Source organism: Prionailurus bengalensis, chromosome D4 (genome assembly GCF_016509475.1).
Source record: "Prionailurus bengalensis isolate Pbe53 chromosome D4, Fcat_Pben_1.1_paternal_pri, whole genome shotgun sequence".
Taxonomy (NCBI): Eukaryota; Metazoa; Chordata; class Mammalia; order Carnivora; family Felidae; genus Prionailurus; species Prionailurus bengalensis.
Genome location: NC_057359.1, coordinates 61,471,359 through 61,490,909, shown reverse-complemented (window position 1 = coordinate 61,490,909; position 19,551 = coordinate 61,471,359). Strand labels below are relative to the sequence as shown.

At 42.8% G+C, this 19,551-nt stretch overlaps 1 protein-coding gene across 2 annotated transcripts in view; it reads right to left on the bottom strand.

Annotated features, from left to right (window-relative positions):
• Positions 1-3,707, bottom strand: part of TGFBR1 (transforming growth factor beta receptor 1) — a 59,708-nt gene extending 56,001 nt beyond the window's left edge. Inside the window, exon 1 of one of the 2 annotated variants that reach the window (XM_043567041.1) lies at positions 3,531-3,707. In XM_043567041.1, coding sequence (XP_043422976.1) covers positions 3,531-3,615 — 85 coding nt within the window. In that variant the 5' untranslated portion in view covers positions 3,616-3,707. The remainder of the gene's footprint in view (positions 1-3,530) is intronic. The other variant, XM_043567040.1, reaches the window with a different exon arrangement.
• Positions 3,708-19,551: the final 15,844 nt, after the last annotated feature.

Below are 19,551 nucleotides of genomic sequence, written 5' to 3'. Positions count from 1 at the left end.
CAGAAAGCCTCCCCCCATTACTTCAGCCTACATTAATCATTTCCCTCTTTGACTACTTGATGCCTTTCTGCAGGGGTAATATTAAAAATATTTAACAACTGGCTCCACAATGGTGCCAACCAATCAGAAAGGATGTCTGATCAGTCAAAACACACGTGGCCCAGTGGAAATCGGTGGCTGAACATCAATCCAGTAATATCAACACAAAATAGCAACCTCAAACTCCAATACAACTTTCTCATCTGGTATTCAAAATCTCATGAATTAGGAAAAGTAGGTATGATCCAGAGTTTCTGTATAACTAGGGGTGAGGTTGAGACTAACAAGCAAATCTAATAACCAACTGCTTCTTTCATCACATTATGCAATTTCCATAGTATATACACAGAAATGCCAGTTAATATTGCATAAGCTGTACTTACATAAAACAGTATAAATACTAAAGGAAGGCTCAGTCAAGTGGAATTCACTTAATCAACAAGCATTTAAGTGGAACAGAATATAAAACACAGTGCTGGGTTCCAAAAGCATAAAGGAAAAGGCATAACCCTTGCCCTCTGGGTACCTATAACACATTCAAAAGTATAGTTAAAGAACGGCACAGGAATGATAGAAATAAACAACACAAACTGTAAGTACTATACAGTTCAAGGAAATAAAGAGTTCAGGAACTAAATCAGTACATGAAGACAGGACTGAGAACTTCTCTCCTCACATTCCCAAAAGGGGTAAAGTTAAGTATGTAGTTAAAAGGCTAAAAAGTCAAGAGTCAGTGGGAAAACAGAAATCACCGGAATTGAGGGTTTACAGTAGTAACGAGTTGAGACTCTTTGGTTGAATACTCAGAGATGGCTTCAATCATAAGCCTCAAGTATTGCTCTAACTGCTGAATACAAATGGAAAATCTTGTAAACCCTTTGTGAGGATGGCTGAGGAAGATTAGCTTGGCAATAGCCTATAGAAAAGCCTAGAGGAGAGAAACTAGAAAGCAACTTAGAGTCAAGGGATAACAGGCAGGGCTAAACTGATGGCTGCACACAAAGAAAAGAAGAGACATTCGAGAAGCATTTATGGAGGAGTGCTTGGGTGGCTCAGTTGGTTAAGCATCTGACTCTTGATTTACATTCAGATCATAATCTCACAGATCTCACAGTTCTCGGGATCAAGCCCCTCATCATGCTATGCACTGACAGCACAGAGCCTGCTTGGGATTCTCTCCCTCCCTCTCTGCCTCTCCCCGGCTGGCTCATGCTCTCACACACGCTCTCTCTCTCTCTCTCTCTCTCACTCAAAATAAATCAATAGACTTAACAACAACAACAACAACAAAAGAGTTGGGGGTTTTAGGCATGTTTTCAAAGAAAAAACTTACACGATGGCAGAAAGGAAACCAGACTCTCACACGGGATATATATGTGGACATACTGGTATGGTACTAATCTGTGTACTAGGGACAGGGAACCAATTTCCCTAGAGAAATCTGTTAAAGAGAGGAGAAGCTGGGCAGAGAAATACAAAACTGATAGATACCCAGACAATAAGGAATAACTGCAAGGTCTTAAAAAGGAAGCTAAATTACAAATTTAAAAGTGCATTTGAGCTGCTTCAGAATCGATGAAAGATCAACATAAACAAGCGTGGGCAGACCAGTTGAGGGAGTCTAGACTACAGAGTAACGGCACCAGGATCAACTTTGTGCTGTATGCACACCAGTGTAGTCTGGAAGCTTCTCCCCAGCATGGACTGAGCACTGTTTTGGAAGCTAATTAAGTCCAATATTGTCAAGTGAATACATGAACACTTAGTGTGCTGGGTAGGCTAGGTGGAAAGAGTGAAGTATGCTATTCGAATTATTAGTGCTGTAGAAATGTTACTTTTGCTTGATACCTGACTATGGATTCTCCTGCCTGTCCACATATTTACCTTGCCCCCACTCCTTAGGCCATTGTCAGAAAACCAGCATTTCCTCTAATGTAGGCCCAGTATGAAGGGATTCCAGGAATGGACTAGGTAGGCATCAGAAAAAAGCCAACCGGATTTTCATAGTGTGAAGACAAAACCAAAAAGGTAATCATAAAGACCAAGTGCTCATTAGAGGACTGAAAAGAAATATGGGCTACGTCAGACAGGTGTATATATTAAGGCATATAGGTTCTGGAAAGACTGAACTCTGGGTGGAAATCCTAACTCCAGCTCTTAGTAACTAAGTACTTAACCTAACCTGTTTGAAACCCAGTGTTCTCATCTATAACATGGGGCAAATGCCACAAGGCCTGAGGGTTTCATTGTGAGAATTGGATAATGTACTTTATGCATCTACATCATGGTAAGCTTTTAACAGACAGTAGCTATTACTCATAATTGGCACTCTCATTCTTGAGTTGTTTGTTTTTTAAAACATTTGGTATTCAATTTTAGAAACAGAAATGTACTTTCAATGTAATTTAGTTTCTAACACTAAGGATTCTATATTTTAGTTTCTAGTATTTTAGTCTGGATGTTAACAAAGTTTTTCACTGTTCCTTCCACGGAAGTAGGTTATTACCACATATCCCATCCTGACTTCATATTTTGGAGAAAAAAAAAGGAGCAAACAAACATTCTCCCTTGAAAACCAAAGTACACAGAGACTACTGATTCAAACTACTGTCACTCAAGAAAAGGAACATCACTAGCGATGTTCCTTCGAGGAAATAAAAGCGTTTGATCAATTCGGAGTCATTCCCATTCAAACATTCCAAACCCCGCAGAGTGAGCAAACGTTCAAGTTTCTACTACGAAAACAATCTGTAGCCTTCTGGTTACTGGATTCACTTCAACACTTCCCAGACGCACCAAAGAAGAAACATTCCGCACATCTTCGTGCCTCCTTCTTCTCACACAAAGCTTCGCGGCTCCCCCTTCCAAGAGCCACCCCCGGCTGGGGAAACAGCCCCTCTCGGCGGGGTCGGGCCGGTGCCCAAAACCAGGGCACCCCCATGACCCAGGGGTCTCCCCCACACGTCGCCCCCTCCTGAGCTCGGCAGGCTCAGAGTTCATACCCCGCCCGGGAAACCTCCGGCGACCCCAACCCCGCCCCGGGCCCCGAGAACCTCGTGCGACCCTCCCGCTCGGGGTGGGGCGCCCAGGCAACGCCACAAGGCGCCCGGGCTCCTCCAGGCCCGGCCGGCCGCGCACCACCTCCGGCCCTCGGCCCGCGCCCCCTGGCTCCCCGCAAGGCAGTCCGGCCCTCGGACCGCTCCGCCCGACGCCACCTCCCCCGGGGAGCTGGGAGCAGGGGCGGCCGCCCGCTGCCCGGCACGTCCACCCGCGCCCAGACACACGCCCCCGCCCCGCCCCGCCCCGCCCGCGCTCCCCGCCCGTGATTCGCGTGGCGGCCGCCAGGCCAGGCCAGCCGGGCCCCGGCCCGGCGCCGCCACCTGCGCCCCCGGCCCCGCGCCATGTTTGAGAAAGAGAGGTAGCGAGCCAGAGGCCGGGCCCGGCCCGCGCGCCCCGCAGCCGCCCGCCAGCCCTGCCGCGCCGCCGCTCACCCGTCGCCCCCGGGGCCAGCGTCGCCGCCGCCGCCAGCACGAGGAGGAGCAGCCGGGGACGCGGAGCAGCGGCCGCCGCCTCCATGGTCCCGCCGCCACCGCCTGTGGCCCGGTCCGGCCCGGCCGCCGCCTCGCCTGAGCAAGCCCTGCCTCGCCCCACCTCCCGCCGCCGCGGCGGCCTCGCTCCGGCCCTTTGTAACTGCTCCGGGGCTGCGCGTCCATTGGCTGGCGGGCTCCCGCCGGCCCCGCCTCCCGGCTGTCTGCGAGCGGCCAAGCGGGACCAATCCCGGAGCCCCGCCCACGGGCTCGCTGGACAGCCAATCCGCAGCCGCGGGCGCCGGCCTCTGACCACGCCCCCAGACTCCCCGGGGGCCGTGCTGCCAGACCCCTGCCCCAGCTCCACCCGCTCCCTGCTTGGAGGAGGCCGGGTAGCGGCAGGGTCTAGCGAGCCCTGCCCTGGCTTAGCCTCCAGCCCCGGAGGGCGAGGGTTGCACGAGGGGTGTGTCTGGGTGTGAGTCGCTTTCGGAAAAAGGCTGTGGCAGCTCTAACGCTCTTGTCTTGTAGCCTTCTCTCAGCACCTAAGATCTAGCACTGACCCCAACCCCACCCCGATCCCCCCTTCATGGCCCTGCACCACCAATCCTCAACACAGTCGCCCAGATCCGCGGTCGTCAGGCAGGCTTCAACTTCCATTTCCCAAATCCAAGCTTCAACTTTCAACAGCCCGCCCCCCAAGTCCTTCCTCCGTGCCTTTGATATATGACTCAGTCTTCTCCTCCCGCTGTCAGTGTCTAACCCCAACCTAGCCCACCTCTCAAATTCCAGGCCCTGAAAGTCCTCAAATCCTGGTCTCAGATCTCAGACTTAGACTTCAGATCCTGAGCTCCGACACACCCCCGAAGAGCCTCTCTCCCTTTGGAACTCAGAGCAGACCCAGAACGGGTTCCAAACCACACACCTTTCTGACCTCCTCCTGATCCAGGTGGGAAAGGGAAGGTTCCCACCCCCACCCCCCAAGAAGGAGGACTTCCCTTCTTAGCATGCAGCACTCCTCCCGTGGCGGAGGGGGCGTAGTTAATACTTTGACTTGCCTCTGACACGCCTGCACAATAATTCTGAGGTGTCACTAGAAACCCAAATAAACTCGGTACGTTTTCATTCTGAATTCCTAATTTACTGTGAGACGCTCCACCCACCTTCCCTCTGGGACACCAAAATGAGCTCCAGATTTGTAATTCTTCCTGTCAGACTAGTCCTCTCTTCAGACACAAACACAGCCGAGGAGGCTGTTACATAGAACAGAGAACATTTTTCCACAGAACCTTTTAAGGAGAAAATTTTATTTTCTGTGTGATTTGAGCTTGGAATTAAATAAACCTTGGTGGCAGAAATCAGAATCACCCTCCAGCATCAATTTGTAAATTAGCGCTACTCCTCGCTGAGCACTTTACCTGCCAGTAAAGACTTCCCTCCCGAGCTGTAAAAGGGTAGGTAGGGTGTTGGAGTGGAGATCTGAGACCTGCCCCATTCCCCTCCTGAACAGGATACTTATTTGAGCAAGTCAGTTAACCTTTCCGAGTCTCCGTGTCTTCATCTGTAAAATGGAAACAAGACCTCCTCTTTAGTGAGAGGATGTAAGATTTGGGGTTCTTCTCCCCCTCCTTCAAGCTTTACTTCTAGGCCCTCCCTCCAGCCACTGCTCTCTGACAAGTAAGCTAGGGGTCTACACTGAACCGCCGACCTAGGGATGCAGGTACTACCAAAAACAAAGCAGAGGCTGCCCTCTTGGGCAGCTGGAGAAAGCCAGTAACAAGTTCTCCTCCGGCTCCCTGCAGCGGGCAGACCAAGCAGGGAAAGACTGCCACTGGCTGGCTCTGGTCCCCATCTGCTCTCTCGGTTCCAGTTTCTTCCATGGAGATGTGGTGGGTAAGGGTCTTGTGATACCATGGGGTCTGTTAGATTGATTTTTCAGGACTCTATTCTCGGTGTCTTCCATGAAAGCTCAGGAGACATTTATTCTAAGAATGAATAAATGAATGAATGAATGATTCAACCCAGACAAGTGAAGCGTCCCCTCGTCGGGTTCTCTCATTAGATTCTTCATCTCTAAAATGGAAATATTATACCTACCCCATTTATAAACAAAAGGGATTGAATCACATATCTTGAGCCCCTTAAATGATGTAATGTGTCTGGAACAGTGTCCAGAACACAGTAAATACATTTTTTTAGGACATAGTAAATATTTAGTTAATACCATTTCCTTTGCCCAGCCCCTTCCGGCTCTGTTTGATTCTAATCAGCCTTCATTTCTGTTAACCTGTACCTTCGCCTTACAGAGCCTCAGTTAATCAGTGTCAGATTATTTTCTATGACACACTTCCAGTTCCTTAATATTTTCCATGGAACTGAGAGTCTTCATTAGAAAACTGAGGAACAGGAAGGAGAAAAATACTATTTTTAAATTTTATTTTCCTGGTATTAGGAGGAAATTTCCATGAGCGTGGATCCATAAATAAACTACATGGGAATGGAACAATAAATGATAAGTTTAAAATCATGGTTCTCAAACTTTAAAATGTCTTCAAATTAGCTGGAGAACTTTAAGAAATGCAGATTCCTGGGTATCAGCCCCACAGAGTCTGTATCAGTTCATCTGAAGGAGGTCCAGGAGACTGCATTTAGAACAAAGACCCCAGTGACTCTGCTGCCGGTGTCACCAGGCCACACTTCAAAAGACACTGGTTTGGAAAATGTTGCCCTGAAATTCAGGAAATAAAAATGCATATACTTATTTCACCCTTTGAGAAAGGGAGAGCCATGGAAGAAGCCTCTGGCTTTGGAGGCCTGCAGACCCTAGCTGGAATCCTGACTCCGCCATTTATCAGATGTAGGATGCGTGTACACGCCATGATTTCTCTGAGACTTCACATTCCCCAGTGTAAAATGGAATAATGATACTGACTCATATATTTGTTGTAAGGTCTATATGAGCCCTTGCACATGGAGAATCTCCCATAACTGTCAATTCCCGTCGCACACTCTATAGGCTCTGAAAAAGGCTTGTTACTCCACCTTGATTTCATGGGGAAGAAACTGACAACCAGCCCCCAGCAAGTCAGCTTCAGAGCCAGGACTAAGAGACTCTTACTCCAATGCCTTGTCCTCTGCACAATGCTGCCGCTCAGTCTTTATGACAAATACATTGTTTGCTTTTCCTTTTGGATTATTCCCTCAAGATGTTTTCTCCCAAGTAGAGAGCAGAGACAGCCAGTTGCCTAAACTACATCCATTCCTACATTCACCTTTATAACAGAATCCTCATTTTGGGGGGAGGGGGGAACAGTTCACCTGGCTAAAAATCTTAATTTCCCAGGCTCCTGGCACTTAGATATGACCATGTGACAGAGTTCTGCCCAGTGAAACATAAGAAGTCTACCAGGTAGAGTTGTTGGAATGATACTGTTTGCCCCATAAAGCAGAGATAGACTCTTCACATTCTTATCTTCTTTCTGCCCAGAACACAGTTGCAATGCCTGGAGGTACAGCAGCCATTTTGTGAGCATAAGGATGATGGTCACTAGTAGGAATAGTAGAGCGAAAAATGGAGAGAGTCTGGGTCCTTGATAAATTCCTTGAGCAACTGCGCCAGCTCTAAATGCTTACAAATGAAGTTCATATTACATGAAAAAAATAAACATCTTTTTTTCACCTTAAAACACTTCTAGTCGTATGCTAACTATTGTATATTTTGTTTCTATCTTATTTTTTAACTTACAAGCTATTATTGCTTTGTGCCATTATCTATTACTAACTCCTGGGTTCCTAACTGAATATCAAATCACCTCAAAATTTAGTGGCTTAGAATAATAACCATATATTATTTCTCAGGAGACTGTGGGTAGGCTGTGCTGTTTTTCTCAGCCTAGGCCAATTTAAGCAGATTGCAGCTGAGCTCACATATGAGTCTGCTGTCAGGGGCAGGTCAGCTGGGAGTTGAACACATCTAACGGTTTAGATCAGCTCCTTTATGTGGTTTTTCATTCTGTAGCAGGATAGCCTACTTTTGTTAACATGACAGTTCAGGGATCCAAGATGATGAATGGCGGTTTACAACTGGCACATCATTTCTGCCACATCCCATTGGTTTGGGCATGAATTAGGCCAGACCCAAATTCAAAGGGTGGGGAAATAGAATCCACCTCTTCATAAAAAGAGCTGCAAAGTCACATTGCAAAGGTGTGTGGATACCAAGAGAGAAATAATGTGGCCATTTTTGCAAACACTTTTTCTGATCTTTACTTTTTTTTTTTTTTTTAATCCCTAGCGTTTCCATCTCAAATCACTTTAATTCTGCCTGAAGTATATCCTTTCAAATTCCCTTTGGTGACAGTCGACTCTGTAGCAAACAATTTTAGTTTTCATTTGACCGAGATGACAACATTTAATCCTTATTTTTGGGCAGTGTGTTCACTGGACATAGAATTCTAGATGCGTAATTGTTTTCTTTCAACAATCAAAGCTATCCTTCCACTGTTTCTGGCTTCCATTGTTGTGCATGTGAAATCAGATGTTAGTCTGTTTCTCCTTTGTAGGTACTTGGTCTTTTCTTTCTACTTTTTTTGAATAGACTTTATTTTTTCTAAATAAAAATATTTATAAATAAATATTATAAATAATAAATAAAACATTTATTTTTTAGGTTCACAGCAAAATTGAGCATAAATTACATAGAGTTCCCATATATTCCCTGTCTCTTCCCAGGCACAGCCTCCCCCACTATTCATATCCATTAGAGTGGTACCTTTTTTATAATCAATAAACCTGCACTGACCACGTCATTATCACCCAAAGTCCATAACTTCCATTAGAATTCATTCCTTGTGTTGTACATTCTAGGGGTTTTAACAAATGTTTAATGGCATATGTCTACCACCCTAGTATCATACAAACTAGTTTCACAGCATATTCTGTGCTCAGCCTACTTGTCTCTCCCTCCCCCTAACCCTTGGCAATCACCAATTTTTTACTATCTCCATAATTTTGCCTCTTCCAGAATGTCATATAGTCAGAATCAAACTGTAGCCTTTTAAGATTGGCTTCTTTCACTTAGTAATATGCATTTAAGTTTTCTCCATATCTTTTCATGGCTTGATGCTTCATTTCCATTTAGCGCTGAATAATATTCTGTTCTATAGATTTACTAGAGTTTATTTATCCATTCAACCCCTGAAGGATGTCTTGGTTGCTTCCAAGTTTGGGCAATTACGGATGAAATGCTATAAACATCCGTGTGCAAGTTTTTGTGTGGACATAAGTTTTCAACTCATTTGGGTAAATACCAAAGAGCATGATTGCTGGATCATATGATAAGAGTATGTTTAGCTTTGTAAGGAACCGCCAAACTGTCTTCCAAAGTGGCTGTACCATTTTGCATTCCCACTAGCAATGAATGCGAGTCCTATTGCTCCATATCTGGCTGCTTTTATTTAATTGAATTTTTCATCCCTAGAAGTTTCATTTGGGTCTTTTAAAAATCTTTATCTCTCCTCGCATTATGTCCACATTTTTCTTTACATCCCTAAATATCTGAAGCATATTTACAATAGCTGTTTTAACGTACTTGTTGGTTAATTCCATCTTCTGTGTCTGTTTCTGTTTACTGATATTTTGGGCTCACATTTTCCTGCCGCTTTTTATGTCTAGCGACTTTTTATTGGATGCCAGACATTGTAAATTTTAGGGTATGGAATGCTTTATTTTCCTGAGGAGTCAGGATCTTTTCCTGACAGTGAGTTAAGTTACTTGCAGATTAGTTTCACCCTTCAGAGGCTTATTTTAAAACTCCTTTAGGACAAGTCCAAAATAACTATTATTTTAAGACTAATTGTGCATCATTTAGAAGGTGGGTTCTTTCTGGGATCTCTGCTAAATGCTCTATATATTCTACAAGGTCTCTCTATTCTGGCTGGAGAGGACTCAATTCCTGAGCTCATCTGAACTCTGAGAATCTGTTTTATAGCTTCTCAGTAATTTTTCTGTCTTCCAAAGTTGTTCTTGCCAGCCTTGTGGGGGTCTCGCTCTCTGCGTGCATAGGTTAGTATTCAGCCAAAAAGTCAAAAGGACCCCAATGTGGATTTCTCAAACTGTCTGTAGAACTCCTTCCTCACCAGAGCTCTGCCTTGCAGATTCTAGCAGCTGCGGGTTCCCTGAGCTCTGATCTCGAGCTCCTCAAATCAGAGGAAATGCTGGGCAACTGTGTTTGTTATTCATTTACATATCATCTTCTGTGAAGTGCCTGTCCAACTCTCTTGCTCAAGTCTTATATTTATAGGGGTTACCTGTATAATCTGGATATGAGGCCATTGCCAAATGTGTATATAGTAAATATGTTTTGCTCTGTTATTTTACTGATGTTGTTTTAAAAGTGCAGCAGTTTTAATTATTCCTCTTTTATAGATAGTTCTTTCTGTGTTCTGTCTAGAAAAAAATTGTCTACCCTCAACCACAAAGATATTCCTCTTCATTTTCTTCAAGTTGCTTTAAAGTTTTAGCTTTTACACTTAAGTCTTTAAGCTACCTTGAATTAACTCTTGTATAAGATGTGACGTATGAGTCAAGGTTTAATTTTTTCCATACTGACATTCCGTTGATCATACTGACATTCAGTATGATTTGCTGAAAAGTTTTCTTCCCCTTTTAAACTACATTGGTACCTTTGTCAAAAATTATGTGACTGTATATTTGTCAGTTTATTTCTGGACTCTTTTCTTTTACATTGGTCTAATTGTCTATCTTAATGCCAATTTCACTCTCCTGATTACTGAGAGTAAAACTCAGTAATAAAACTTTATGGGAAGTTTTAAAATCATGTAGAGTTTGCCTCCCAACTTTGTTCTTCTTCACCATTGTTTTGCCCACTGTAAGAAGTAAATTGTAATGATAGCTTGTCAATATCTACAAAAAAGCCTGCTAGAATTCTTACTGAAATTGCATTGAAACTGTAAATTCAGATTCTGGGACAACTGACATCTTTATAATATTGATCATTCTAATCTGTATGCATGGTATATGTCTCCATCTCCTCAGGTCTTTAGTTTCTCTCAACCAATGTTTTATAGTTTTTGTTGGTAGAAGTCATTCATAACACTTGTTCAATTTATTTCTAGCTACATTTTTATGTTATTATAAATGAATTTCATTTTCTAATTGCTTCCATTAAGTTTTCTAAAATTTTTAATTTTAATTCTAGTTAGCTAACATACTGTATTATATTAGTTTCAGGTGTGTAATGCAGTGGTTCAACAATTCTATACATGACCTGGTGCTCATCACAAGCATGCTCCTTAATCTTCATCACCCATTTCACCCATCCCTCCACCCACCTCCCCTCTGGTAACCATCAGTTTGTTCTCTGTAATCAAGAATCTGGTTTTTGGGTTGTTTCTTTTTTTCTTTGCTCCTTTGTTTTCTTTCTTAAATTCCACATGTAAGTAAAATCATATGGTATTTATCTTTCTCTGACTATTTCACTTAGCAGTGTACTCTCTAGGTCCATCCACGTTATTGCAAATGGCAAGATCTCACTCTTTTATGGCTGAGTAATATTGCAATATATCTCCATCTCTATCTATCTATCTACCTATATATGTATCTACACACACACACACATACACACAAGCGCGCGCGCACACCCTGCAACTTCTTTATCCATTCATCTATCAATGGGCATTTGAGCTGCTTGCATAATATGGCTATGGTAAATAATGCTGCAATAAACATAGGGGTGAATGTATCCCTTTGAATTAGTGTTTTTGTATTTTGGCAGTAGATACCCAGTAGCGCAATTACTGAGTCATAGGGGAGTTCTTTTTTTAACTTTTTGAGGGACCTCCATACTGTTTTCCACAGTGGCTGCACCAATTTGCATTCCCACCAACAGTGCACGAGAGTTCCTTTTTCTCCACGTCCTTGCCAACACCTGGTGTTTCTTGTGTTGTTGATTTCAGCCATTCTGACAGGTGTGAAGTGATATCTCATTGTAGTTTTTGATTTGCATTTCCCTGATGATCAGTGATGTTGAGCATCTTTACATGTGTCTGTTGGCCATCTGGATGTCTTCTTTGGAGAAATGTCTGTTCATGTCTTCTGCCATTTTTTTAATTGGATTGTTTTTTGGGATGTTTTTTGAAATATTTTGGATACTAACCATTTATCAGATATGTGATTTGCAAATATCTTTCCCCATTTCATAGGTTGTTTTCTAGTTTAGTTGATTGTTTGGTTTTTTGTTTTTGTTTTGTTTTGGGTTTTTTTTTTTTTGGTGTTTTGTTTTGTTTGTTTTTGCTGTACAGAAGCTTTGTATTTTGACGTAGTCCCAGTGGTTTACTTTTGTTTTTACTTCCCTTGCCTTGAGAGACATGTCTAGAAAAATGTTGCTACAGCCAATGTCAGAGAAATCACTGCCTGTGGTCTATTCTATTTTTATGGTTTCAGGTCTCACATTTAGGTTCTTAATCCATTTTGAGTTTATTTTTGTTATAGGTGAGAAGGTAATCCCATTTCATTCTTTTGCAAGTGACTGTCTAGTTTTATCAACACCATTTGTTGAAGAGACTGTCTTTTTACCATTGCATATTCTTGCCTTCTTTGTTGAAGAGTAATTGTCCATATGATCATGGGTTTATTTCTAGGTTCTCCCTTCTGTTCTATTGATCTATGTGTCTATGTCTGTGCCAGTACCACACTCTTTTGATTATTATGGCTTTGTAGTATATCTTGATATCTGGGACTGTGATACCTCCAGTTTTGTTCTTTTTAAAGATTGCTTCAGCTGTTTGGGTCTTTTATGGTTCCATACAAATTTTAGGATTGTTTGTTCTAGTTCTTTGCAAAACGCTGTTGGTATTTTGATAGAGATTGCATTAAATGTGCAGATTGCTTTGAGCATATGGACATTTTAACAATATTTGTTCTTCCAATCCATGAGCACGGAGTTTCTTTCCATTTTATTTGTGTCATCTTCAATCTCTTTCATCAGTACTTTATAGTTTTCGGAGTATAGGTTTTTTACCTCCTTGGTTAAGTTTATTCCTAGGTGTCTTATTATTTTTGGTACAATTGTAAAGGGGATTGTTTTTCTTAATTTCTATTTTTGCTACTTTATTATTAGTGTCTAGAAATGCAATGGACTTCTGTATATTGATTTTGTATCCTGCAACCTTACTAAATTAATTTATCAGTTCTAGTAGTTTTTTGGTGGAGTCTTTAGAGTTTTTTATATACAGTATCATGCCATGGGTAATAGTGAAAGTTTTACACCTTCCTTAGCAAATTGAATGCATTTATTTCTTTTTCTTGTCTGATTGCTGTAGCTAGGACTTCCAATACTATGTTGAATAAAAGTGGTGAGAGTGGATGGACATCATGTCATGTTCCTGACCTTAGGGGGAAATCTCTCAGTTTTTCACCATTGAGGATGATATTACCTGTGGGTTCTTCACATATCGTCTCTATTGTGTTGACGTATGTTTCCTCTAGATCTGCTTTGTTGAGGGGTTTTATCATGAATGGATGTTGTACTTTGTCAAATCCTTTGCTGCATCTTTTGAAACGATCGTATCCTTTCTTTTATACTTTCTCTTGTTGATGTGATGTATCAAGTTGAATGACTTATGAATAATGAACTACACTTGCATGCCAGGAATAAATCCCGCTTGACTGTGGTGGATGATTTTTTTTAATGTATTGCTGAATTCAGTTTGCTGATATTTTGTTGATGATTTTTGCATCTATGCTCATCAGAGATATTGGCCTGTGGTTCTCTTTTTTGTTGTGTCTTTATCTGGTTTTCATATAAGGGTAATGCTGGCCTCATAGAACGAATTCAGAAGCTTTCTTTCCTCTTCTAGTTTTTGGAGTAGTTTGGGAAGAGTAAGTATTAGCTTTTCTTTAAATGTTTGGTAGAATTCACCTGTGAAGCTGTCTGGTCCTGGGATTTTGTTTGGTGGGAGGTTTTTTGTTGTTGTTGTTAACTGATCAATTTCATTTCTAGCAATCAGTCTGTTCAAATGTTCTGTTTCTTCCTGACCCAGTTTTGGGAGGTAATATGTTTCTAGGAATTTATTTCTTCTAGGTTGCCTAATTTGTTGGGATATAATTTTTCATAACATTCTCTTATAATCCTTTGTATTTCTGTAGTGTTAGCTGTTATTTCTTCTCTTTCACTCCTGATTTTGTTTATTTGAGTCCTCTCCCTCTCTCTAGATGAATCTAAAGATTTATCAATCTTGTTGATCTTTTCAAAGAAACAACCTGGTTTCATTGATCTGTTCTATTGTTTTTTATTTCATTCATTTCTGCTCTAATCTTTATTATTTCCTTCCTTCTACTGGTTTTGGGTTTTATTTGTTCTGCTTTTTCTAGATCCTTTAGGTGTAAGGTTAGGTTATTTGACATTTTTCTTGCTTCTTGAGGTAGGCCTGTTTTAGTATGAACTTCCCTCTTAGAACAGCTTTTGTTGCATCTTAAATTTTTTACCATTGTGTTTTCATTTTCATTTATCTCCATGTATTTTTAGATTTCCTCGTTGATTTCTTGGTTGACCAATTCATTGTTTAGTAACAGGTTATTTAACCTCCATGTATTTGTTTCCATTAAGTTTTAATTTTTTTTAATAGAAGTTGTATTTGAATCTTTCCCAATTCTATTTGGTCTTCCTTTATTGTTCCTTGTTTCCAACACGTGTTTTTCAATTTGGCTTGTTTTTTTTGTTTTTTTTTTGTTTTTTTTTTTTTTTTTACAGCATTTAAAGCATTGGTATGTAAAAAAAAAAACCACAGCAATCATAGTTACTTCATAATTGTGTTTGTATATGATGATTCAAGCATATGAAATCTTGTGAGTCTATTTCTGTGTCTGTTGTTTCTCATTTATAGTGCCTCTGCATACACATTGTTCTTTTTATTGAAAGCTGTGCATTTTCTTCGGAATTTTGTTTAAAAATTTTTTTTTCAATGTTTATTTATTTTGAGAGACAGAGAGAGACAGAGTGTGAGTAGGGAAGGGGCAGAGAAAGAGGGAGACACGGAATTCAAAGCAGGTTCCAGACCATGAGCTGTCAGCACAGAGCCCGATGCGGGGCTTGAACCCACGAACTGTGAGATCATGACCTGGGCTGAAGTCGGACACCCAACCAACTGAGCCACCCAGACACCCCAGAATTTTATTTGTGATAATTCTTTAAGGTCTGAGGTAAAGGTACGTTCTTCTATCAAGGATTTGCATTTGTTCTTGTAACCTGTACCCCTACCAGTCTCAGGTTACTCTAACAAATTATTGGGTTGAATTTTTTTTATTTGTTTATTGTTTAGAGCACGCAGGTAATACGAATTTGGGCTTTAGACTGCATGAGGGACAGTTTATGCTTCCAGAGTCTCTGTGATAACATTATTTTTCTTTTTTTGCTCCGCATTCAAGTTCTTGCAATTCCCTGCTGGTTGATGGGATTAGTGGTTATTTCTGGTTCACCTTCTCACTGGGAGTGTAGACCTTTGGGGTCTCATCTTCATGGAAGGGGTGTCCAGAGGCTTTGGATGGCCCCTGATCTTTGTACTCTGTGATTCCCTGTATTCTATGAGACCAGACATCAGAAGCTCAAGTTAATCTGGTTCAATAAGTGCCCTCAGAGCAACAGCCAGCCACAGTGCTCCAATTTCCATGATGAGCTCCTTCTTTCACTTAGTACTTTGGCCGAAGAATCTCTTAGTTTCTTTCCCCCTGATACATGCAGTTAGGAAGATATATTTACCCAGCATTTTTAGGTTTATTCCATGGGAGGGTCAACCCATCAATTATCAGGAATGAAACTCGTGCTATCTAACCTCCTATTGCACAGGCATCTTCAAAATTACTATCAAATTTTCTGCTGCAGCATAACACAGTTGTTACTGTTATAAGTACCAAAGGGAATTCAAACAAAAGCTATTTTGCCAATACAGTGTAAAAGAAATTCAGCTTCTGGCATTGTCTCTGCTGCTTCTCAAGCATTAAAAATATGCTCACAGGCTGTCTATCCTACTCGCCTCTGTCAAGCTGGTTTCCCCAAATGCTTGGGTTGCTTTAAGAAAATGTTTTGTTTTGTGTTTTGTATTGTTTTGTTTTCATTCAGGCTTTTGTTGTGGATGTCTACTTTTAAACACACTATGGATAAAGAACTTGTCCTATGGATACTTCCTCTGCTTTGGGGACTTTATTTATTTGTGAATGTTTGATTAATTTTATAAATCCCCCATTGATCCTGGAAAACAGAAGTGGACCCTTTTGTACACGTGAATTTTTGTGTTGTGTATGTGTGCATATTTAATCCTGGTAGTTAACCTTTGCTTAATTTTGGTTGCTTGATCTGTAAAGACACAGATGTGCATTAAGCTCTCCCCGCTGCTTTCCCTGCCTCCCCAGAGACACATCCTCTGGCTTTCACCACCCTCCTTAACTCAGCGTAGAACTAAAAGGTAACGCCAACTTCCTGGCCCCTGTGAGTTAGGGCTGAGGGCTAGCAGGCCTGAACCATCTTCTCTCTGACCTTGAGAAGCAGTCCCACGGCTGCGGACCGTGACTGTGTTTGTACCAGTCTTGCCCTCAGACAGTTGGAAAGTAAGCAGTCCCAACCTCCCTCTCGGGGCCTCAGCTTCCAGTGGGATGACAACTAGGTTTCTGCCTTGTTCCCATGTCTAGGCTGAGCTGAGTGGATGAGGCGTGCCGCTGCAGGAGCCAGGCTCCAAGAAGCATCTCATTTGAGTCCAAAGCAACGGCCCGGGAGATTTGGGAGAGATTTCAATGAGCCTGAGCAATGGATGAGCACTGCTCAGGTAAGGGCACCCCATGCCCGCATCACCAACTCTGACCTCCAGAGTACAGGTCTCGGCTCCTTCAGGCCCCAAAATGTAACCCAAACTCCTTCCTCATTTCTAGTAAGACAGTTGAGACAACTAGGTACTTTCCAAAGGAATTTAACTGTGAGGCTTAAGGAAATGAAAGAAGAAAATGCTGTAGACCCCCAAGCTTATAGAACCTGTGTGCCTCAGCTTCTGGAAGGTTCTGCGTCACACCCTATTTGAGAGTTCCATTTATAGATGACTCCATATTATATGAGACGGGCTCCTTCGCCCTAATCCCAACAAAAAGCCAGTGTGTGTGTCGGCGGGGGCAGGGGTCAGGCTCCCTGAATGCACTGCTTTCTCTCTCCCAGCCCTCATGAGCAGGGTGGTGTGGGGAAAGATAGGAGCCCCCGGAAGGACAGGACTAAAGCATGAGGTCTTTCCATGCAACTGTTCCTCTTTCCTCTCTCAGACATGAGTAGGTCACCTCCTTCCAGCCCAGCCCTTTTTTTCCTTCTAGGTGCTCACAGTTAAGTGAGGGAGATGGCTGCATACAGTTTTCACTTATTGTGGGATCTTAACTGCAGCATCACTGGACCACCTCCCAACTCCTGCATCATGTTTCATCCCAAGAGAAAACGGTCTGACTTCCCAAAGCACACACAAGAAGTCGTTTACATTGCCATTGAAAATAAAATTTTTAGTGGTGCCAGAAAGATTACATTTAAAAGACAAAATGTGGCCTCTGCCGCCCTATCCTCTTCCTCCCTTCCGACAGGTCCCTGCCCATTCTAACATCTATGCAGTTAGCCTTCCCCCTCCACTTCTCCCACTACCCAGATCTCTGCCACAAAAGCCCTGTGTGTCTGGTGGGCAAACGTAGACGAGGTCTTGGCAGGCTGCCAGAGAGGGCAGGCAGGGCAGTGGCTGCTGTTAGTGTCCACCGTGGTGCAACAGGACAGGTGCGGCCCTGGTGGCCGTCTTCCCTCTCACCACTCTTTCCTCTGTCTGTCCCCAAGCGCTATTGCTCCCCAGGATCTGTCCCAGGTCTTCTCATTTTGACTCAATTCACACCACTTCCTGGACAACCTCAAATGCTCCCCTGGCTTCCCCTGGCGCGGACATGCTGATGACTCTCAAATCCCTGTTTCCCCAGGAATTCAGCTCCTAAGTGCCCAGGTTCTTCCAACCTGTAAACCACTCCTTGGGGGAACCCAGAGCTTGAGAGAGACCTCTGGTCAACTACAAAGCTCTCTTTAGGGCAGCAAAACCATAACTTTTCTAAGTAGGTTATTGATGATGTAGTTTGGAAGTCACCCTGTGTCTTGTTTGTTTTTTGGTCTCTCCTCCCTCCCCAGCAAGTTCTGGCCCAGGATGGGGCTGGGGCTGACAGTGAATAGCCTTTTTGTGTTTCCGACCAGATTGGGCATCTCCAAAGCATTTATTTGTAAGGTTTTCGGGCCCATCAAAGGATCTGGTTGGATTCCCTAAGAGGCAGATCCCTGGATTAATTGCGTCGGTCATGTGTCCATTCACTGTGGCCGTGGGGTAACATATCTTAGTTTAGGTCTAGGACTACTGCCCATCCATGAACCAATCACGGTGGCAACTGATTGGGATTCTGGCAACTGGTTTAGGTCAGTCCATGGATACTCCCAGAGCCCACCCTAACCACAAGGCTATCCCACCGTGGTGAAAGAGGGAATAGGTGGCAAGTTAGCAAGCAGCCAATGTCCCCTGCAAAGTTCCTCTTGAGCAATGGCTTGCAAACATTTTCTGTACATGATCCATAGTAAGAAATACACTTTATGTTGTGACCCAGTATCTGCCCCCACCCCCCACACACGGCTTTCACAAAACTTCCACAAAATACTATTTACCCTTTGCTTGCTACAGGCAACACATGGTGAAATTTTGTGGTCCTGGCTTCTTGGCCAGGTAACACCTAATTCTCTCGTGGTTTTTTAAAAATCCTGGTCTAAATGCCCAAGACTGATTTCACAACTCACTAGTGGGTCAAAGCCCATGGTTTGACAAATGCTACTCTGAAGGTTTACATACACTACTTGCATAGTTTAAATGGTTGTTAAATGCGTCATAAATTCTCCAGGAATTTAACAGGGAAATGTGTATGGACGTGGAAGTTGAGGAAGTTGAGTTAATGGAGAGTACAAAGTCATTAAGCATACGGGGGTGGTGCTTGTCACTTATGACTCAGAAAGAAGGCCCTGGGAGTAGGGATTTTTGAATTCCAATGTAGGACTCTAGCTTCAAGTAGTAATCAGTCTATGGGACTTTCCTCCCAAATAGATCAGATTTATGGCTACGAAGGACTTCTCTGAAGAGGCTGTATGGGCATGCAATCCAGCTGGGTGCCCTGAGATGTTTTGTTCCGTGATTTTTGTTACCCAGAACCAATTCCAACCTCTGACCAGACTTCTTCAACCCCTTGGTGACTGGATTATAGTGAGAAGACGATGCTTTTTGGTCATGCGAGGGCCAGGCTCAGCACCTGTTGTGCGCAGGATGTGTCTGTGCACCTGGGGGGGTATGTCAGGGGAGTGAGGATAAATAGGCCATGTACCCAGGTACACAACGTTAAATGACATCCACAAGTATATATTTTTAAGGAACGTTAATATGATAACACAATTCAGAAGAGTGGTTTAGTAGGTTGAGAGAGAGAGAGAGAGAGATAGGGAAAGGACACAGGAGGGTCTTCAACAGGGATGGTAACATCTTATTTTTCAATCTAAGTGGCAGATACATGGCTGGTTATTTTATTATTCATTAAACTTTAAAGATGCAATGAACGCACACACACATACCTATTGGCATTTGTGACAAAAACCAAAATAAGCCATGGAGTCCATGCTCCATGAGCCCACAGACTCAAGCAGAAGACAGACATAATCACAACAAATATATTATACACTGAGATAATAAGAAATAGAAAGAAGAAATTCATTCTGGCTATCTATATGACCTTGGGTAAGTCATTTTATTTCCTGAAGCCTGGCTCTCTTCAGATACATTTGCTACACAGATAGATAAATGCACGCACACACACCCACACCCACCCCCCCCCCACACACACACACATAATAAGTTTATGGTGAGACTCCATTGATATGTAACGCATG